At 41.2% G+C, this 15367-nt stretch overlaps 2 protein-coding genes across 3 annotated transcripts; both read left to right on the forward strand.

The window, feature by feature from the left end:
• Positions 1 to 992: 992 nt before the first annotated feature.
• On the forward strand, positions 993 to 8318 carry cmtr1 (cap methyltransferase 1). 2 transcript variants are annotated; one of them, XM_034580508.1, is made up of 24 exons: positions 993 to 1379; positions 2007 to 2111; positions 2228 to 2394; positions 2559 to 2717; positions 2825 to 2917; positions 3015 to 3086; positions 3181 to 3275; positions 3594 to 3666; positions 3777 to 3975; positions 4060 to 4178; positions 4313 to 4409; positions 4535 to 4667; positions 5119 to 5298; positions 5386 to 5442; positions 5541 to 5598; positions 5735 to 5803; positions 6015 to 6146; positions 6426 to 6551; positions 6848 to 6939; positions 7096 to 7164; positions 7340 to 7387; positions 7533 to 7645; positions 7807 to 7915; positions 8169 to 8318. In XM_034580508.1, the coding sequence occupies exons 2-24, from the start codon at positions 2012 to 2014 to the stop codon at positions 8302 to 8304; spliced, it is 2496 nt and encodes an 831-aa protein (XP_034436399.1). In that variant the 5' UTR covers positions 993 to 1379; positions 2007 to 2011; the 3' UTR covers positions 8305 to 8318. The 2 variants fall into 2 exon arrangements, with proteins under 2 accessions (XP_034436399.1, XP_034436398.1); XM_034580507.1 differs by having other exon boundaries at positions 999 to 1344.
• A 1611-nt stretch (positions 8319 to 9929) lies between these two features.
• On the forward strand, positions 9930 to 14012 carry hebp2 (heme binding protein 2). Its single transcript, XM_034580512.1, has 5 exons — positions 9930 to 10037; positions 10254 to 10338; positions 11442 to 11577; positions 12430 to 12610; positions 12722 to 14012. The coding sequence occupies exons 1-5, from the start codon at positions 9982 to 9984 to the stop codon at positions 12900 to 12902; spliced, it is 639 nt and encodes a 212-aa protein (XP_034436403.1). The 5' UTR covers positions 9930 to 9981; the 3' UTR covers positions 12903 to 14012.
• The last annotated feature ends 1355 nt before the right edge of the window (positions 14013 to 15367 follow it).

Below are 15367 nucleotides of genomic sequence, written 5' to 3' on the forward strand. Positions count from 1 at the left end.
GTAAAGCACGACTGAAAACAGCCTAATAATTGTTTTGATGAAGGAGATCAGGATCCCTTAATTCACATGCCAAGAATGGATTACCCCAATCTGACACGCATGCAAGACCTGTTAAAGGTCAATCTAATCACCTGGTCACAAAGCAATTCAATTAAAGTTCCATGTGAATTAGTCTCATCTTATGTTATTTTTAGGTACAAGAAAATATAGGTCCTTAGAAATTCCCATTCAAAGTTAAGATTTCAAATATAGATACACGTTTAAATTTGTTGGGACCATAGATTGTACATAAAGATGGACAACTTGACAGCTGCCCAAAAGTTAAGCCAAAGCCACTCGATCGCCCCCTGGTGGCTGGCTGCAGTATAGGTCATACATCTTGCCTCCTCCAAGTTGATGGAAGGGATATGGACCAAACTAAAAGGTCAAAGTTTGTGGGATGAAGTGGGGCCGTCCGTCTTAATATACAGTCTCTAGTTGGGAGTGTTAAAATTATACAAAGATTTTAGCCTGAACTTTCTATGGAACCAGATAATGCTGTTTAAGAGGACACACCTGCAGAAACAGGGGTCCCTGCCTGTCGGGTGGGGTTATTGTTGAAGAACACAAATATATCGGTCTTCCCCAAAGTCACTTTTTAAATCATTTCAGTAAAGGATAAGCCATGTTATTACTGATCAGTTTCCCTTTGATTTCTTGATACAAAAACATAAATGCTTCTGCATTGAAATAAAGATTAACCCATGTAGGGATATATTTAAAAAAAATACTACTACTAGTAATACTTCTAATACTTCTAATACTTCTAATAATAATAATAATAATAATAATAATAATAATAATAATGATAATAGTGATTATTTGATAATATAACACGGGTACCTTCATTATTTTTGATAATTGTCATTATTACATGGTATTACCTATGGTTATTACATGTATTTGTTTTTGTTTTTCGACAGGCACCTCTGTAGACAGACTTTATATAAAGTACGTCATCACTGTTCGCCATCAATAGGGGAAGCAGGACCCCTGACAGCTCTAAAAACAGAACGCGGGTTCACATTTAACCAAAGTTTCCTCGTGAATAAAAGTCAAGGAGGAAAATGTCGACGCGGACCCGCAGCTCACGATGTGTCGGCGCTGCTGCAGAAGAGTGAAGTTTTCCTCCCGAGCGGCTAAACGCGGGCTGGCTAACGCGGAGAGCTAACGGCTAAAGCTAAAGCTGCGCAGTTTCGTTTCACAGAAAACTCCCACCCCGTCTCCGAGCTGCCAGGAGCCTTCACTTCACCAGAGTTTCACCATTTTAAACTTATGGTGCACGGTGGATGACCGAGTCGAGAGGTAACAGCTCGTATTTGCACAGAATCGGACACAATGTGAGTTTGTTAACGATCAAAGTGTGAAGTTGTGGAGAAGAGAGACACGGAAGCTCTGTGGTGCTCACACATGACGTAATAAATATATTGTTGATGCGTGAAAGGCGCCAACTGGGGCTGTTTGTGTGTTTGAGTGGGAAATGTTTTAATGGCTCTGGTTTAAATTATGATACAAACAAATAAACCTAACATCTGAAAATACATAATCTGGACATTGTTTACTTTTTTATATATATAATTTATATAATTCCTCATATTTCAATTGTAGACTGCAAAAAAAAGAAGAATGAAACAAATCATCAATCAATCGAATTTTATTTGTATAGCCCATATTCCCTAATCACAATTTGTCTCATAGGGCTCACATTACATTCTCAAAGTTATTAAATAAGTTTATTCATTTTGTGAAACCGGTGCCTAAAAATGGATAAAAATGCAAAAAATGAGGAAGTGGCTGTCTCTCTTGTACAAAACGTGCATCCTTGTCGAACTTGTAGTTTAGTTTGCCACTGTTTTGTTTGTTTAAAGTAAATTAATGCAGGTTCTATTTATTCTATTTCATTTTGAACCTCGTCCATCCATCAAACATCTTATCTTTCTGTCATTGTCCCCTCCGCTCTATCTCAGCCACAATGAAGAGAAGAGCCGAAGCACCGCCAGCCCCACCCAAGGGGACAAAGTTGTGTCGTGAAGACAGCAGCTCGGACGAGGAGTCACAATTATCCAGACAAGGTAGATTCCTTAATTTGTAGAATTGAAAGTTATTTGCTGGGCCTGCTTACTTTTGACTGCGGTGATTAAGAGGATCCTTGTGATAATAACTGTGTGTGTGGTTTTGTTCTGTCCAGACTCCAGCCAGAATGAGTCCCTCAGTGACCAGGAGGACCAGAGACCAGGGTTCTCCATGCCCTCCATATCGTCCTTTGATGGACAAGACACAGACGCCCCCTCAGACAACCCCTCCGACGACCCCGCCAAGTTCACTATGTACAACAGTGTGTCACAGAAGCTCATGGTAATGTACTGAAAACCTCTCTTAACACAGTTAATTGTCTGTACTGCTACATTTTGGAGTTGGATGTGTCAAAAAAAGTTTTTCCCATAGTATTAATAAGAAATATGGAGTTCTTCTGCTGTTTGTTTTCTAACTCCCTTGTCTGTAACCTCTCACACCCTCAGGCCAAGATGGGTTTCCGTATGGGCGAGGGTCTAGGGAAGTTTGGCCAGGGACGCAAGGAGATCGTGGAGGCTTCGACTCAGCGAGGAAGAAGGGGTCTCGGCCTCACGCTGCAGGGCTTTCAGGGGGAGCTCAATGTCGACTGGCGCGATGAATCAGAGGTACACAGCCAATGTTTGAAATTATTTTAGTAATTTTAGATTTGAAATACCATGTGGGATTCAAGCAACCATCAGTGGTACTGATGACGTGATCTTTGTCTGTCCAGCCCAGCGCTGTAGAGAAGGTAGATTGGTTCCCAGAATGCACCACAGAGACCCCAGATGCAGATGAACTGAGGGACTGGATGATTCTGGGACAGGTAAACAAAAAAACATGGACACCGACTCAGATATAAATGTGATAAGTGTGTAATGATTATTCTTGAACATATTTCTTGTTTTTTCGGTCGCTTACAGAAAAAACTTAAGATCGAGGAAGAGACAGAGTTTTGCACCGAAGATCTTCTGCACACTCTTCTCAGGTGCAAGGTGAGTTATCATAGAAATCACCAACTGTTCACTTCTGTTCAAATCTCGTTCTTCATTCCTGGTTATGTATCCGCTGTGTCTGCTTGATGTTCAGAGCATATTTGATGACCTGGAGGGCGAGGAGATGCGGAGAGCTCGGACACGCTCCAACGCTTACGAAACGATCAGAGGAGTGATCTTCCTCAACAGGTCAGTCTTTAGGTGGTTTCCACAAGTTGGACAAACAAACATAGTGCGGTTAATATCATATAAGTCACCCAAGTTCTAAAATATGCTACTCCTCTGAAACCCAAGCTCATGTAAGGGGAAGACAATGAATGGATGGAAGGAAGGTTAGTTCCTGCCTTTTGAAATAGAAGCTATGTCCAGAACTGTAGCAGACTTATGTAGATTGTATTAATTCATGTTTGTCGTATGTGATGCCAGAAAAGTAGTTTGCAGCAGTTAACTTTAATTTTTCACATGTTTAATTTTCTACAAATTGTTTTATATGCTTTCTGTTTTTAGAGCAGCTATGAAAATGGCCAACCTCGACCACTGCTTCGACCACATGTTCACCAACCCAAAGGATCCAAAAGGGGTGAGTGGGTCAAAGTGACTGTTGATAGGTTGAACTTGTGTTGGATCAGACAACACAAGCCCACACGTAGAGATAGTGAGACCATATCTCTGCCCACTTTCATTCCGTAGCTACCTCTGACAAAGGACCGTGAGGGGGAGCTCCTGTACTTCGGCGACGTTTGCGCGGGGCCCGGAGGCTTCTCAGAGTACATACTGTGGAGGAGACGCTGGCACGCCAAAGGCTTCGGCATGACGCTGAAAGGACCCTGTGACTTCAAACTGGAAGATTTCTACTCTGCGCCGAGCGAGCTGTTTGAGCCCTACTATGGTAAACCTAAGGAAAACCTGCACGTCACTGCCGGGAGGTGTCTGATGAATGATTCAGTGAAAGCTTGACCTCTGTGTATCCCAGGTGAGGGAGGGGTGGATGGAGACGGGGACATCACTCGGCCAGAAAACGTGACGGCCTTTAGAAACTTTGTGTTGGAGAGCACAGAGAGAAGAGGGCTGCACTTCCTCATGGCAGATGGGGTGAGACTATTCTGCACGGTCATTATTTTACTACAAGGTGACGGTGCAGAGTCTCGCTGTTCGTGGAATGAATTGAGGTTTCTGTTTGGAGATTGAATAACTTAAGTTTTGATTATTTTCTCTGTCTGTGGTAGGGTTTCTCTGTGGAAGGTCAGGAAAACATCCAGGAGATCCTGAGCAAACAGCTGCTGCTCTGTCAGGCCCTCACTGCGCTCTCTACACTCAGGACAGGTACTGAAACTCTGGTCAGGTGGACACTCTGATGTTTGTAAAGTAAAATATTATATTCAGTCTCAATATCCTTATACTCATGTTATGTACTCATCCTCCCCCCTGGCTCTGTCTGTCCTCTGCAGGTGGCCACTTTGTGTGTAAGACCTTTGACCTTTTCACTCCCTTCAGTGTGGGTTTGGTCTACCTGATGTACCTCTGCTTCGACAGGATCTGTCTCTTCAAACCTATCACCAGCAGACCTGCCAACTCTGAGAGGTCTGTCTGTCTTTGTGTATATACAGAGAGATCTGGGGATTTGATTAGTAAACAGTGCAGGTTGGAAATTATTAAAACTGTTCCGTGAATATTTACAAAACAGCGACATTAGGAAGTTTTGTTACATAACATTAATATTTTGCTTGTTCTCTGGGTCAAACATTTGTTCCAAGTAGTAACTGAGATGCTTTAACTTAAATCAGCAGAGATACCCCAAATTCAAATTTTGGATAACTTTTTAGACTTATGTATACTCTGAATATCTGGTCATAAGATGACATGTGAAGAAATATTAATATTTGGATTTGTCACTTTCCGTTAGTGATAGCCTGATCGATACGTTGATCTTTTTTCAACAGAATTTATTATTGTTATTATTATTATTAGTAGTAGTAGTATTTCTTGTTATTAATATCTCCTCCAAATTGCTCCTACTCTTAACCACCCTCAGGTACATCGTGTGCCGTGGTCTGAAGCCCGGTTCAGAACCCGTCAGGGAATACATGTTCAGAGTCAACCTGAAACTGAACCAGCTGAAGAACTCGGAGAGAGACGTTACCGATTTGGTTCCACTGAGCATCATCAAGGAAGACACGGATTTCTATCAGTTTATGGTCAACTCCAATGAGAGGTGGGGATCCACAACATTCAGACAGGACTTAATGTTTTCATCTTTAAACTGAAAGACTGACAGGAAGTGAATTCTCTCTCCCCGCAGCCTCTGCGTTGTCCAGATCAAGGCCTTGGCCAAGATCCACGCTTTCGTCGTCGACTCGTGAGAAACCATTCAGTTATCTCTACTCCAGCTTAGCTTTATGTGTGGGATGGAATGTGTGTGGAACTAACTGTGTGACACTGTGTTGACGTCTGTAGGGAGCTTTCAGAGACGAGGCAGGCCGACATCAGGAAGGAGTGTCTGAAGCTTTGGGGGGTGAGTCGAGAAACTGCGGTTTTTGTTCTACATTTAACCTTGACAACAGATCTAATATAATTCATAGATCTTTTATCTATAAATGTACTTTCAGTCTGTTTCAAGTTTTAAATACGTTTTTTTGGTCTTTTTCCAGGTACCAGACAAGGCCAGGGTCACTCCTGCTCCCTCAGACCCAAAGACAAAGTTCTACGAACTCATCAAGGTCAGTTAATAAATCCCAGTTTTTGTGTGTTTTAAATTGTTAATAATAAAAGAAAAACCTAAACTAACTAAAACTAATCAATAATAGAAAACCTGTTTGTTTATTTTAATAAATTATGATATTTTGAAATGCTGTTATTAGTGGTGCTAATTCAGAATGTTTCTCAGTTTCTGCTCCTCATCTTTAATCCTTTTTGTTTGCTGCACCTCAGAATTTGAATATGGAGTCCTTCCAGTCCAAGCTCACATCTCTCAACTCCACCACCCTTGATAAGCTGCGTCATGTACTGGACCACAAGTGCATTGTGGGAGGTGGAGAGCAGATCTTTCTTCTCGCGCTCGGGGTGAGTCTTAACATATAACCTAGGTCTTGAACTTGTGTTTTTTCTCACTAAAGTGAAGTAGTAGAAATGATTTGTGTTTGTCATCATTAGTCTGGATGATAGGATGCAAAACTAAAACTAGTGTCATCAAATGTAAGTATTTTAACTGTAACCCTGTTTGAATATCTACTGGAAGAGATTAAAACAAAGAGCTGACTGGCTGATTTCACCGTTTCTATGCTTAGTGAATCTGTTTTCACCTTCTCGTCTGTTCTCTCTGTTTCCTCTCTACGTGTGTAGAAGTCTCAGATATACACGTGGGACGGGAAGATGCCTGTTCGCTGGAAGAAACTGGAGAACTTTAAGCTGGAGCTGCCAAGAGATACACTTCTGAGCGTGGAGATCGTCCAAGAGCTGAAGGGCGAGGTGAGAGTTTACGGGCTGAGCCGATGAAATATGGGAGTCCGTATATCACGCTCTTTATATCTGTTATTGCTTAAATTACGACCTGCATTGTTTTTACAAGATGTGGTAGGAGGGGACATCAGGTTATATATTGCTTTGACCATGTTCTACGACAGAAGGGTTCATTCATCAAGAGTCTGTGGTTTTCTCCACAACATGATTTAAAGATTCAGAGCTTAACATTTTAATTTCATAGAACGCATCTGACTCAACTGTTTATGGAGCTGGTTTTACATCCATGTATATTTGGCCTGTAGGGAAAAGCTCAGCGGAGAATCAACGCAGTTCATGTAATGGACGCACTAATACTCAACGGCACTGACGTAAGAGACCAGCACTTCAACCAAAGGTAGGACAGCGCCACCTGTACTTTGTAACAAACTTTTTCGTTTAATGTACGATCTCTTAATAATCCACTACTCACTGTCCACGTTGTAGCTGCGTTTCTGTAAATAATGTGTGTAGTTTTCTGTAGTTTACTAACTAATGACTGTTGTATATCCAGGATCCGAATGGCTGAGAAGTTTGTGAAGGCGGTGGCCAAACCAAGCCGACCAGACATGAACCCTATCAGGTTTTTATTTAAGTTTATTTTTAATGCAGTTGTGTAATTTATGTACTGGGATCTTATTGTCTCTGATAGTGCTAAAGGCTAAACACAGTATTTGTGGTACCTTTAATATAATAGAATTCAGTGTTGTGGCATTAAATTGTCACGCTATGTAAACGTAACCTCTGTCTTTTCCCAGAGTGAAGGAGGTGTACAGGTTGGAGGAAATGGAGAAAATCTTTGTCAGGTAAGAAAACAGGTATTGCATTAGTCAACACCAACTATTAAGCATTAGGGTGAGTTTCACATAATTATCTTATCTTTGTTGTTTCCTGTGCAATAAAAAAAACAAATAAACATCCGTCATTTTCTGTTTTTCTTCCCTCATGCAGACTAGAAATGAAAGTAACAAAGAGTTCAGGAGGAATCCCTCGTCTGTCCTACACCGGCAGAGACGACCGACACTTCCTTCCCACTGGCCTCTACATCATCAAGACTATCAGTGGTGTGTGTGTGTGTGCTGCTCAGTGACGGAACCCATTTGCTTTCAACCACGTCAAAGCCTCCACAAACCTGTGGTTGAAACCGTTTGAGTGAACTGAGGGTTTGTGGTTTTCTGCTTTTACTGAACCTTTGTAAAATCTCGCTTCCCTCTCCATCTTTTAGAGCCGTGGACCGTTGCGTACAGTAAGAACTCCAAGATGAAGTTCTTCTATAATAAGTTAACCAAAGCGTCCACCTATGAAATGCCACCAAACTGTGCTGCTCCCTTCCAGTAAGTACTGACCTCTGAATTCATACTCAAATTTAGTTCAAACACTCATTTGGAATGATTCTGATTAGAATTTTGATGTCAAAGGTCACTGTGACCCAACAATAACCATTTTTACCTTTTGAACGCGTTATCTCCAGAGAATCCTTTCAAATTTAGCAAAAATATTGACTTAGACTCGGGGATTAATATGGGATAGTTTTTAATATAACAATTTAATATTTATTATAACAGTATCCTCTGTCTTCATCCTCAGCGTCTGCCACTCTGAGCGTCTCTTCTGGGCCTGGGTGGACGGCGTCATCGTTCACGACTCTCAGACCCGCGTGGATCCCGGGAAACTGTCCAAAGACAATGTTCTGTCCTTCATCCACCAGAACTACCATCCCTGAGGCCGCCACCGCGCCCAGAGCCTCACCAGTGACAACCTGAGCACAGAATGCACTAAATGATGGCGGACGTAAAGCCTTATGTTCGAATGCAGTTTTGCAGTCATCAAAAATACTCAACAGCCGATTGAAAATGTGTTTTTTGAATTCCCTGTTTTTATTCTTCTGTTTTATAATCTGCCGTTTGACCGTTTCCACGTCCTCTTGTTCCATTATGTCATGTTGCTTAGAGAAATAATGAGCAGGTTGTAAGGGAAATGCTGGAGCTGAAAGTGATGATGCGTTTGCTGCTCTTTCCAGCGGTGACATCCGGACTCCTTGTAAGCAACCGGCATTTGAAAAACCACTCTTGTCTTCTGCCTCCTCCACTGCCCTTGGCTCTATGATCTCATCACGTAGGACAAGGAGAAGACAAAAAAAGCTGCCGCCATCGTCTCTGTATTGAATTGCATGTCCCTGTAGGAGTGTTTTCTTTTTCTTTGGTTCTTAGTAAATGCTTGTGTGTATCTGCATCCATCAGATCAACAATGACACATAGGGTTACAGATGTTACAACTATGCATCCATATGTCTCGCTTGCCTTGCTCAACAACACAACTGCTCCTCTGTCCGTCTCCGTGGAGATTCTCTCTTACAAATAGGCTCGTCGTTGTTGCTCCTGCCAAATCTCCAGCTGAAGCCTCAACGCAACAATTGTCAGCACAATTTCCTCGTTGTTGGTGTAGCAGCTGTTCTTCCATTCGAACGTGATCTGTCCTCGATCGAAAAGTGTCTTCTTGGTTTTTTAGGTTGTTTCTCCTCCGGGACTTTGTTGTTTCTTAAATCAGGCAAATGAGTTTTGTTCTCTTGTAAAATTAGCTACCGACCATTTGATGTAAATAATAGTATAGTAAATAAATGGGAGATGCTCATCCTAGAACAGACTCTCCACTTCCTGGTCAAATGTATGTATTCATGAAAAAGCAGTGTGTGAGCACAAGTAAACACTAGAGCGCGGCTCAGAGCACATTCCTCCACCCAGACCCCACATGGACGAAGCAACTTTTAAACTCACTAGATCTGGATTTTTATCTGGATCTGCACCAAATTACACACACTCATAAATATCAGCCCCCTAAACGTGACCAAGATCCATTCCTTTGTCTACTAATGTATGTCGTTTTGGGGGGGTTTCTTTATAAAATGTTTCAATTTATATTATAATAAAAAACAATTATAATGATATATTATTATGAATTAATGTATACAATTTTGAGACTATATTTGTTTGGTTTATTTGACCCAGTACTACGGAAGCGTATTGCATTCATATGAATGATCAACTTAACTACCTCATTAATTCAGAAAAACAGCTGATTGTTTTTCTCAGGTAAATGCAATATGCTTCTGTACTGTGATAATAATAATAAATATTATTATTATACAATGCCTAGCAGGTTAAAAAACAGAACGCAAATAACTTAAGAAAATACAATACACATAATCCCACATTAAACGCTGTTTGTGACGTGAGTGCAGATGAGCTCAAACTCACTAAAACCAAAGTTTAAACGTGGCCACAACTTAATTAAATTTTTAATTCTTACTCTGTCGTCACCATCCACCACGAGAGCTCTTATTTTGAAATCCAGACTCGCTCAGCCAATCGGATGTCAGCTCCCGGTAACCGGAAGCAGTGTTATGAAAACATTAAACAGGCGCCTCCCTCAGTTCGGATCGGACGCGTCAATTCACAGGTATTTACTGTTTCTGTGTTTATTATTATTAAATAGATATTCTAACAACTGTCACGTGTGTAAATAAATGTGTTGAGTTGTGTGTTGAAGAATTGAATGTCCTTATATGAACTGTTGAAGTGAACGTGAGTTATTTCCCAAGATGAGCTGTTGAATAACAGGTGTCACGTGACTCGATGCTGCAGGTGATCGTTGATGCTTATGTGACCTTTACAGGTTAAAGATGCTGAAAGCTGTGGGACAAGTTCTGTTCTCCACCGGACTACAAAGCCCAAAGTTCACTGCGGTGGAGGGAAACAAGGTAAATGTCCAGATGAGCTAAAAAACAAACAAGCTGCAAAAAACCTTTGGCCCCACGTTGTTGATCAGACCGTCACGAGAGGAAAACACACGAGTTCAGATCAAATAATGAGATCAAGTGTTTCCAGATTTCACTTTGTCAAAGTTTATTATTTTTATATTTAATAAAAGCCCCAAAGTATCAGAATAGTTCTGCATTGTACAGTGAGGAGGTTTAATCATTGATTGACCCCAAGTGTTTGTCGTTTTCTGCTCGTAAAGAAGAGTTTAACACCACAACCTTCACTCAGGAGCAAAAGTCACTGTAAACTTTAAAGAAATAAAAATGTGACATTTGTTATACTGATATAAAAATGTTAATTATATTATAAACTCTGGACATAACGCCCAGCCCTGAAAATACCGTGATAACACAGTCTTCGCTGTTAGCAGCAACAAAGACAAATTAAGATATTATATATATTTTATTAAGAAGAAATTATTTTTATGAATACTTTATACTTTAAACTACTGTCTCTGTCGTCAGCCTGTTAGATAGTTTATGAAAACTGTGTGAAGAAAGAGTTTTAAACTTTGGACAGTGAGGATCAAGGCGATACAAATTTCAATTTAATTTCATGTGGAATGTAACTTAGCTGCAGACTCACTGGTAAACCTGATCTGAATCCTGCAGGATACTGTTTTCAGTTCTCATCTCTAATTTGAAGATTCATCCTGAAATATGACTTTACAGAATCAACAGGATCACACACGTCTTTGAGTTCAATAGAAAAACTGGGGAATTAATTTGATTCTTGTTGAAAAAACTAATTTGTTGTAAGAGAGAGTGAAAACAGTGAGAAACTAATGATCCCTGTTGTTTTCATGTGAAACTACCTGAGGAAACACATGAGGTCACCACTTGAGGTGACAGCGATCGATACATGTGACCTTTTCTAAAAAACTGCTGACTCACTGTTTCTGGTCTCATCGATCACATCCTAACTGCAACATTGTTAAAAATAAATAAATGAATAAATAAATCTGCAGCGTCAGTGCAGCTGAAATCCTGGTTTGTGTATGTGTGTGTGTACGTGTGTTTACGTGTGTACGTGTGTGTTGCAGGCAGAGGACTATGAGGTCCGCACCTACCACGCCACCAAGTGGATGAGCACGTCTCTGAGCGGGATGCATCTGGACGCAGCCATGAAAGACGGCTTCCGCAGACTCTTCAGCTACATCCAGGGCAACAACCTCAAGAGTGAGTCCGAACTGTTTTACCTCTGAAACGTCGCCTAAAGAATAATAATAATAAGAGAAGCTGAGGAGATGTGATGGAGCCGGGCTGATCTGGATCTTTGGCCGATGATTCCAATATTAGGGTTTAAAAACTTTCAGATATCTCGTAAAATTTCGTTATCAAACCCTTATAACGCAGGCTTGGTATTTTACAGTTTAACCGTAAACTATATTAAAAATAACTATAAATAAAAAAGAAAACACTAATACGACCAAATACACAGAAGTTGAATTTAGAAAATAAACATACATATTTAAATGTGTGAAAGGCTCATTTCGAGTGATTCATTGTTTGTGACGTGTGTTAGTTTGTGTCATTTTTTTAAGTAAATCTTTACCCGACTAAGTCAAACAGCAGCTGATTAAACACAACGATGAGTCGAGTGAATAAAGTTCATGTGCTGCAGAAAGAAATCCTGTAGAGTCTGGTTTCAGGACAGAGAGCAGATGAATAAATGCAGGAGAAAGTTCTCTTTAGTTCCTGCTCAGCACTTTGTTACAGCGCCACTGCCTTTGTTTCTTACTCAGCACTTTACGCCAGCGTTATTTACGAGCACATGTATTGTTTGTGTAGTTGACTAGTGAGTCTGCAGAGCACGGAGTCAGAGCTATAATCACAGTGTTTAATAACCACATCTGGGCTTACATGGCCAACAGCTGCTCAGGTCTCATTATGTGAGGGGAAGTTTTTATCGGCCTCCACAGTTTGTTTGGGAAAATGTTCAATCTGTGAATCCTACACAAGCTCATTACACATCAAATCACAAGTATCATTTTCATATTTAAGTGAGTGTCCATGCGTTTGTGACTTCAGAGGTCAAGGTGGAGATGACGGCCCCTGTGACGGGCCGCGTCGACCCGGGGGCCGGCCCGGCCTGCGAGTCCCAGTTCACCGTGTCCTTCTACATCCCGGAGGAGCATCAGGAAAACCCACCGGAGCCGAGCGACCCGCTGGTGTTTGTGGAGCACAGGGAGGAGTTCACCGCTTACGTCAGGTAACGTAAAAAAACAAAATCCTCAACAGTTTCAAAGCCAAATCTTCCAGCTGATTATTGATCAATAAGAGAGCTGATCAATTAAAGACTTTACTCGTCCGTCTCTTCCAGGAAGTACGGAGGCTTCTCCAACGAGAACATGAAGCGAGAAGAGCTCCTGAAACTCCTGGAGAGCCTGCAGAGGGACGGCGTCCCGTTCGTGGACAAGCCGTATTACACAGTCGGGTACGACAGCCCCTTCAAACTGACCAACCGCAGGAACGAGGTCTGGGTGCTGAAGAAAGACGAGTAGCACTAGAGAGATTTAAAGGTCACGCAGCATCGAACCCACGGTGGCAGATTTTTTATATGATCATTTCACAACACTTGATAAATTTAACACAGCTCCTATTAATGACGTATGATGGATTAAGATTTAAAGGTCATTTAAAAAAGTACTTACTTACTATTTCTTTACATAAGTTGCATCAGTTTACATTTACTTAACCAAAAAGTTACTGAATTAGACTCCCTGTCTGAAAGCAGCTACAGTGAACTCCACCTTTAAACAGCTGGAGGAGCAAGTGGCTGCAGTGGAGTGAATATCTCCAGCAGAGGGAGCCAAGGAGTCAGAAGACATTTCTCTCCTCTGCTGCTTTTTTCTTAAAGGTACAAAAAAACACTTAAATTTCACTGATCCGGTCAGAATGTAACAAGCTGATGTGGAAATGAAGCAGTTCTGTTGTAACACAGTAATCACTCACTACATGTACATGAAAACACAAATTATTGATACATGTAAGTGTTTCTTCTGTCTGTTCTGGCCACAGAGAACACTTCCTAATGCCATGTCAACACAAGAGATGATAAAGTACGAGGGTAAATGAGGCTTTAACTCTCTGAGTTTGACAAATCAAGTCGGCCTTTGAACAAAACAACCGTTTTTCCAAGTCAGGCACTTCCTCTGTGTCACAACAGTTCATCAGAGCAAGAAAATACAGAAGAACTTTGCCTAAAAAGCCACTTGACTCAGAGTGAAGCTTCAGCTGACCTCTTGAATCATTGGTGAGTGAACACAGACTGCTGGAGACATGATGCTGAATTGATCTGATCCCACTCGTCACTGACATCTCATCTATCATTTGACACTAAGTGGACTGGAGGAATACAGCACTTAGCAAATACCACTTGTATTTGCTTCTATGTTTCGAACACACACAGTCGGCACAGCTGTCAGGGCCAATGTGAGATTCAGGATCTTGCCCATAGACTGGAGGGGATCGAACCACCGACCCTCTGGTTAGTGGACGACCCTCTTTACCTCCTATTTACTAACAACAAACATCCTCCTGGTGAATTCAGCAATCACGCCAGCATGATCCAATTATGTGAATGAAAAATGAATTGTCTGGTCACAGGTGCTGAAAAAAAAGATGCCAAACATTTGCATGGCAGACATTTTTTTTTATTATTGTAGATAAACACAAAATCAAGTTCTCATGTGTTTACATTTTTTGTACCGTGTGTGTGTGTAACATACTGACAAAGAGTGACAGTTACAAACTAATACTCACACTCTGCCTTAAACACCACTTTACCTTTTTTTATACATTCCATTATATGAATATTTACATTTTCAGCTCCTGACAGATTGTGAATTGTTTTTAATCTTGAATAAGGGACATGATGGATGTTAATAGGGAAAAATAACATAAGCTCTGATGTTTGAATCATGGGAAAAAGTACTTTTGAATTGTGTAAACTTTAATATAATCAATAATAAATATAACGCTTCATAAAACGATTGATTCCTGATTATTTATCACCTTCATCTCTTGTCTTCATCGTCCCGTCTTGGTGATGGTGTTTCAGAGAGCGAGTTGTTGATCTGCAGTGGACACAGATGTGACCGTCCTCCACGCTCCGCTGGTCGTGACCTTTTCATCAGTCGTACGAAATCCTCGCCGCAGTTCACTTCACCCTCCGTCCTCTCTCACCTTCTCCTCGCCGCCAGGGCCACGTCTGCTGAGTCACTCGTTTTATTTGTGGCAGGATTGTTCCCAATATCATGTTCAGGCTCTCAGCAGCAGTGATATCTTGTTTTAATCCCACACACACACACACACACACACACACACACACACACACACACACACACACACACACACTCCACCTGCGTCTGTTGTTCATTGGTCAGATTGATCTCAGCGGCTCTGCTCTGAGGTGAAGCTGCTGCAGAGAGGAAACACACTGAGTTTTACTCCAAACATCACAGTCAGTGTGTTTTCATTTTATTTACCTCCTCCAGCCTGAAGGAGACATTCAGGGGGACAGGCTGTAAAAATACTGCTGTGACTACACACATTACTAGTAACTGTGTAAACTTACTGCAGTGGTATAACTGTTGGTTTCAGAGACCTGCAGATGATTGATTAGATTGATCTCAATAAATGGATGAATGTGACAAGAGTCAAAATAGATATGAATTAGTTTAAAAGGCAAAATTCGGACATTTAAGATCGAAGAGTCAACAAATTCAAAGTTTAAAGAAATTCCCTTGAGACAGAACTTTGATAACATGTTCAAGAGGCCGAAAACATGATACGTGAGGCCACCACAACCACAGCCCATGGAACAGATTACCACCACATCTGGTGGAAGGATGAAGTACGGGTGGAAGCTATTAAAGTTTGGTCCGGAGCCGAATCATGGATCTTGATGAAAGCAATCAGGCACATTTAGGGAACTAAGATGGAGCTGGGTTGAATTTAAGGGGAG

Source organism: Hippoglossus hippoglossus, chromosome 24 (assembly GCF_009819705.1).
Source record: "Hippoglossus hippoglossus isolate fHipHip1 chromosome 24, fHipHip1.pri, whole genome shotgun sequence".
NCBI lineage: Eukaryota > Metazoa > Chordata > Actinopteri > Pleuronectiformes > Pleuronectidae > Hippoglossus > Hippoglossus hippoglossus.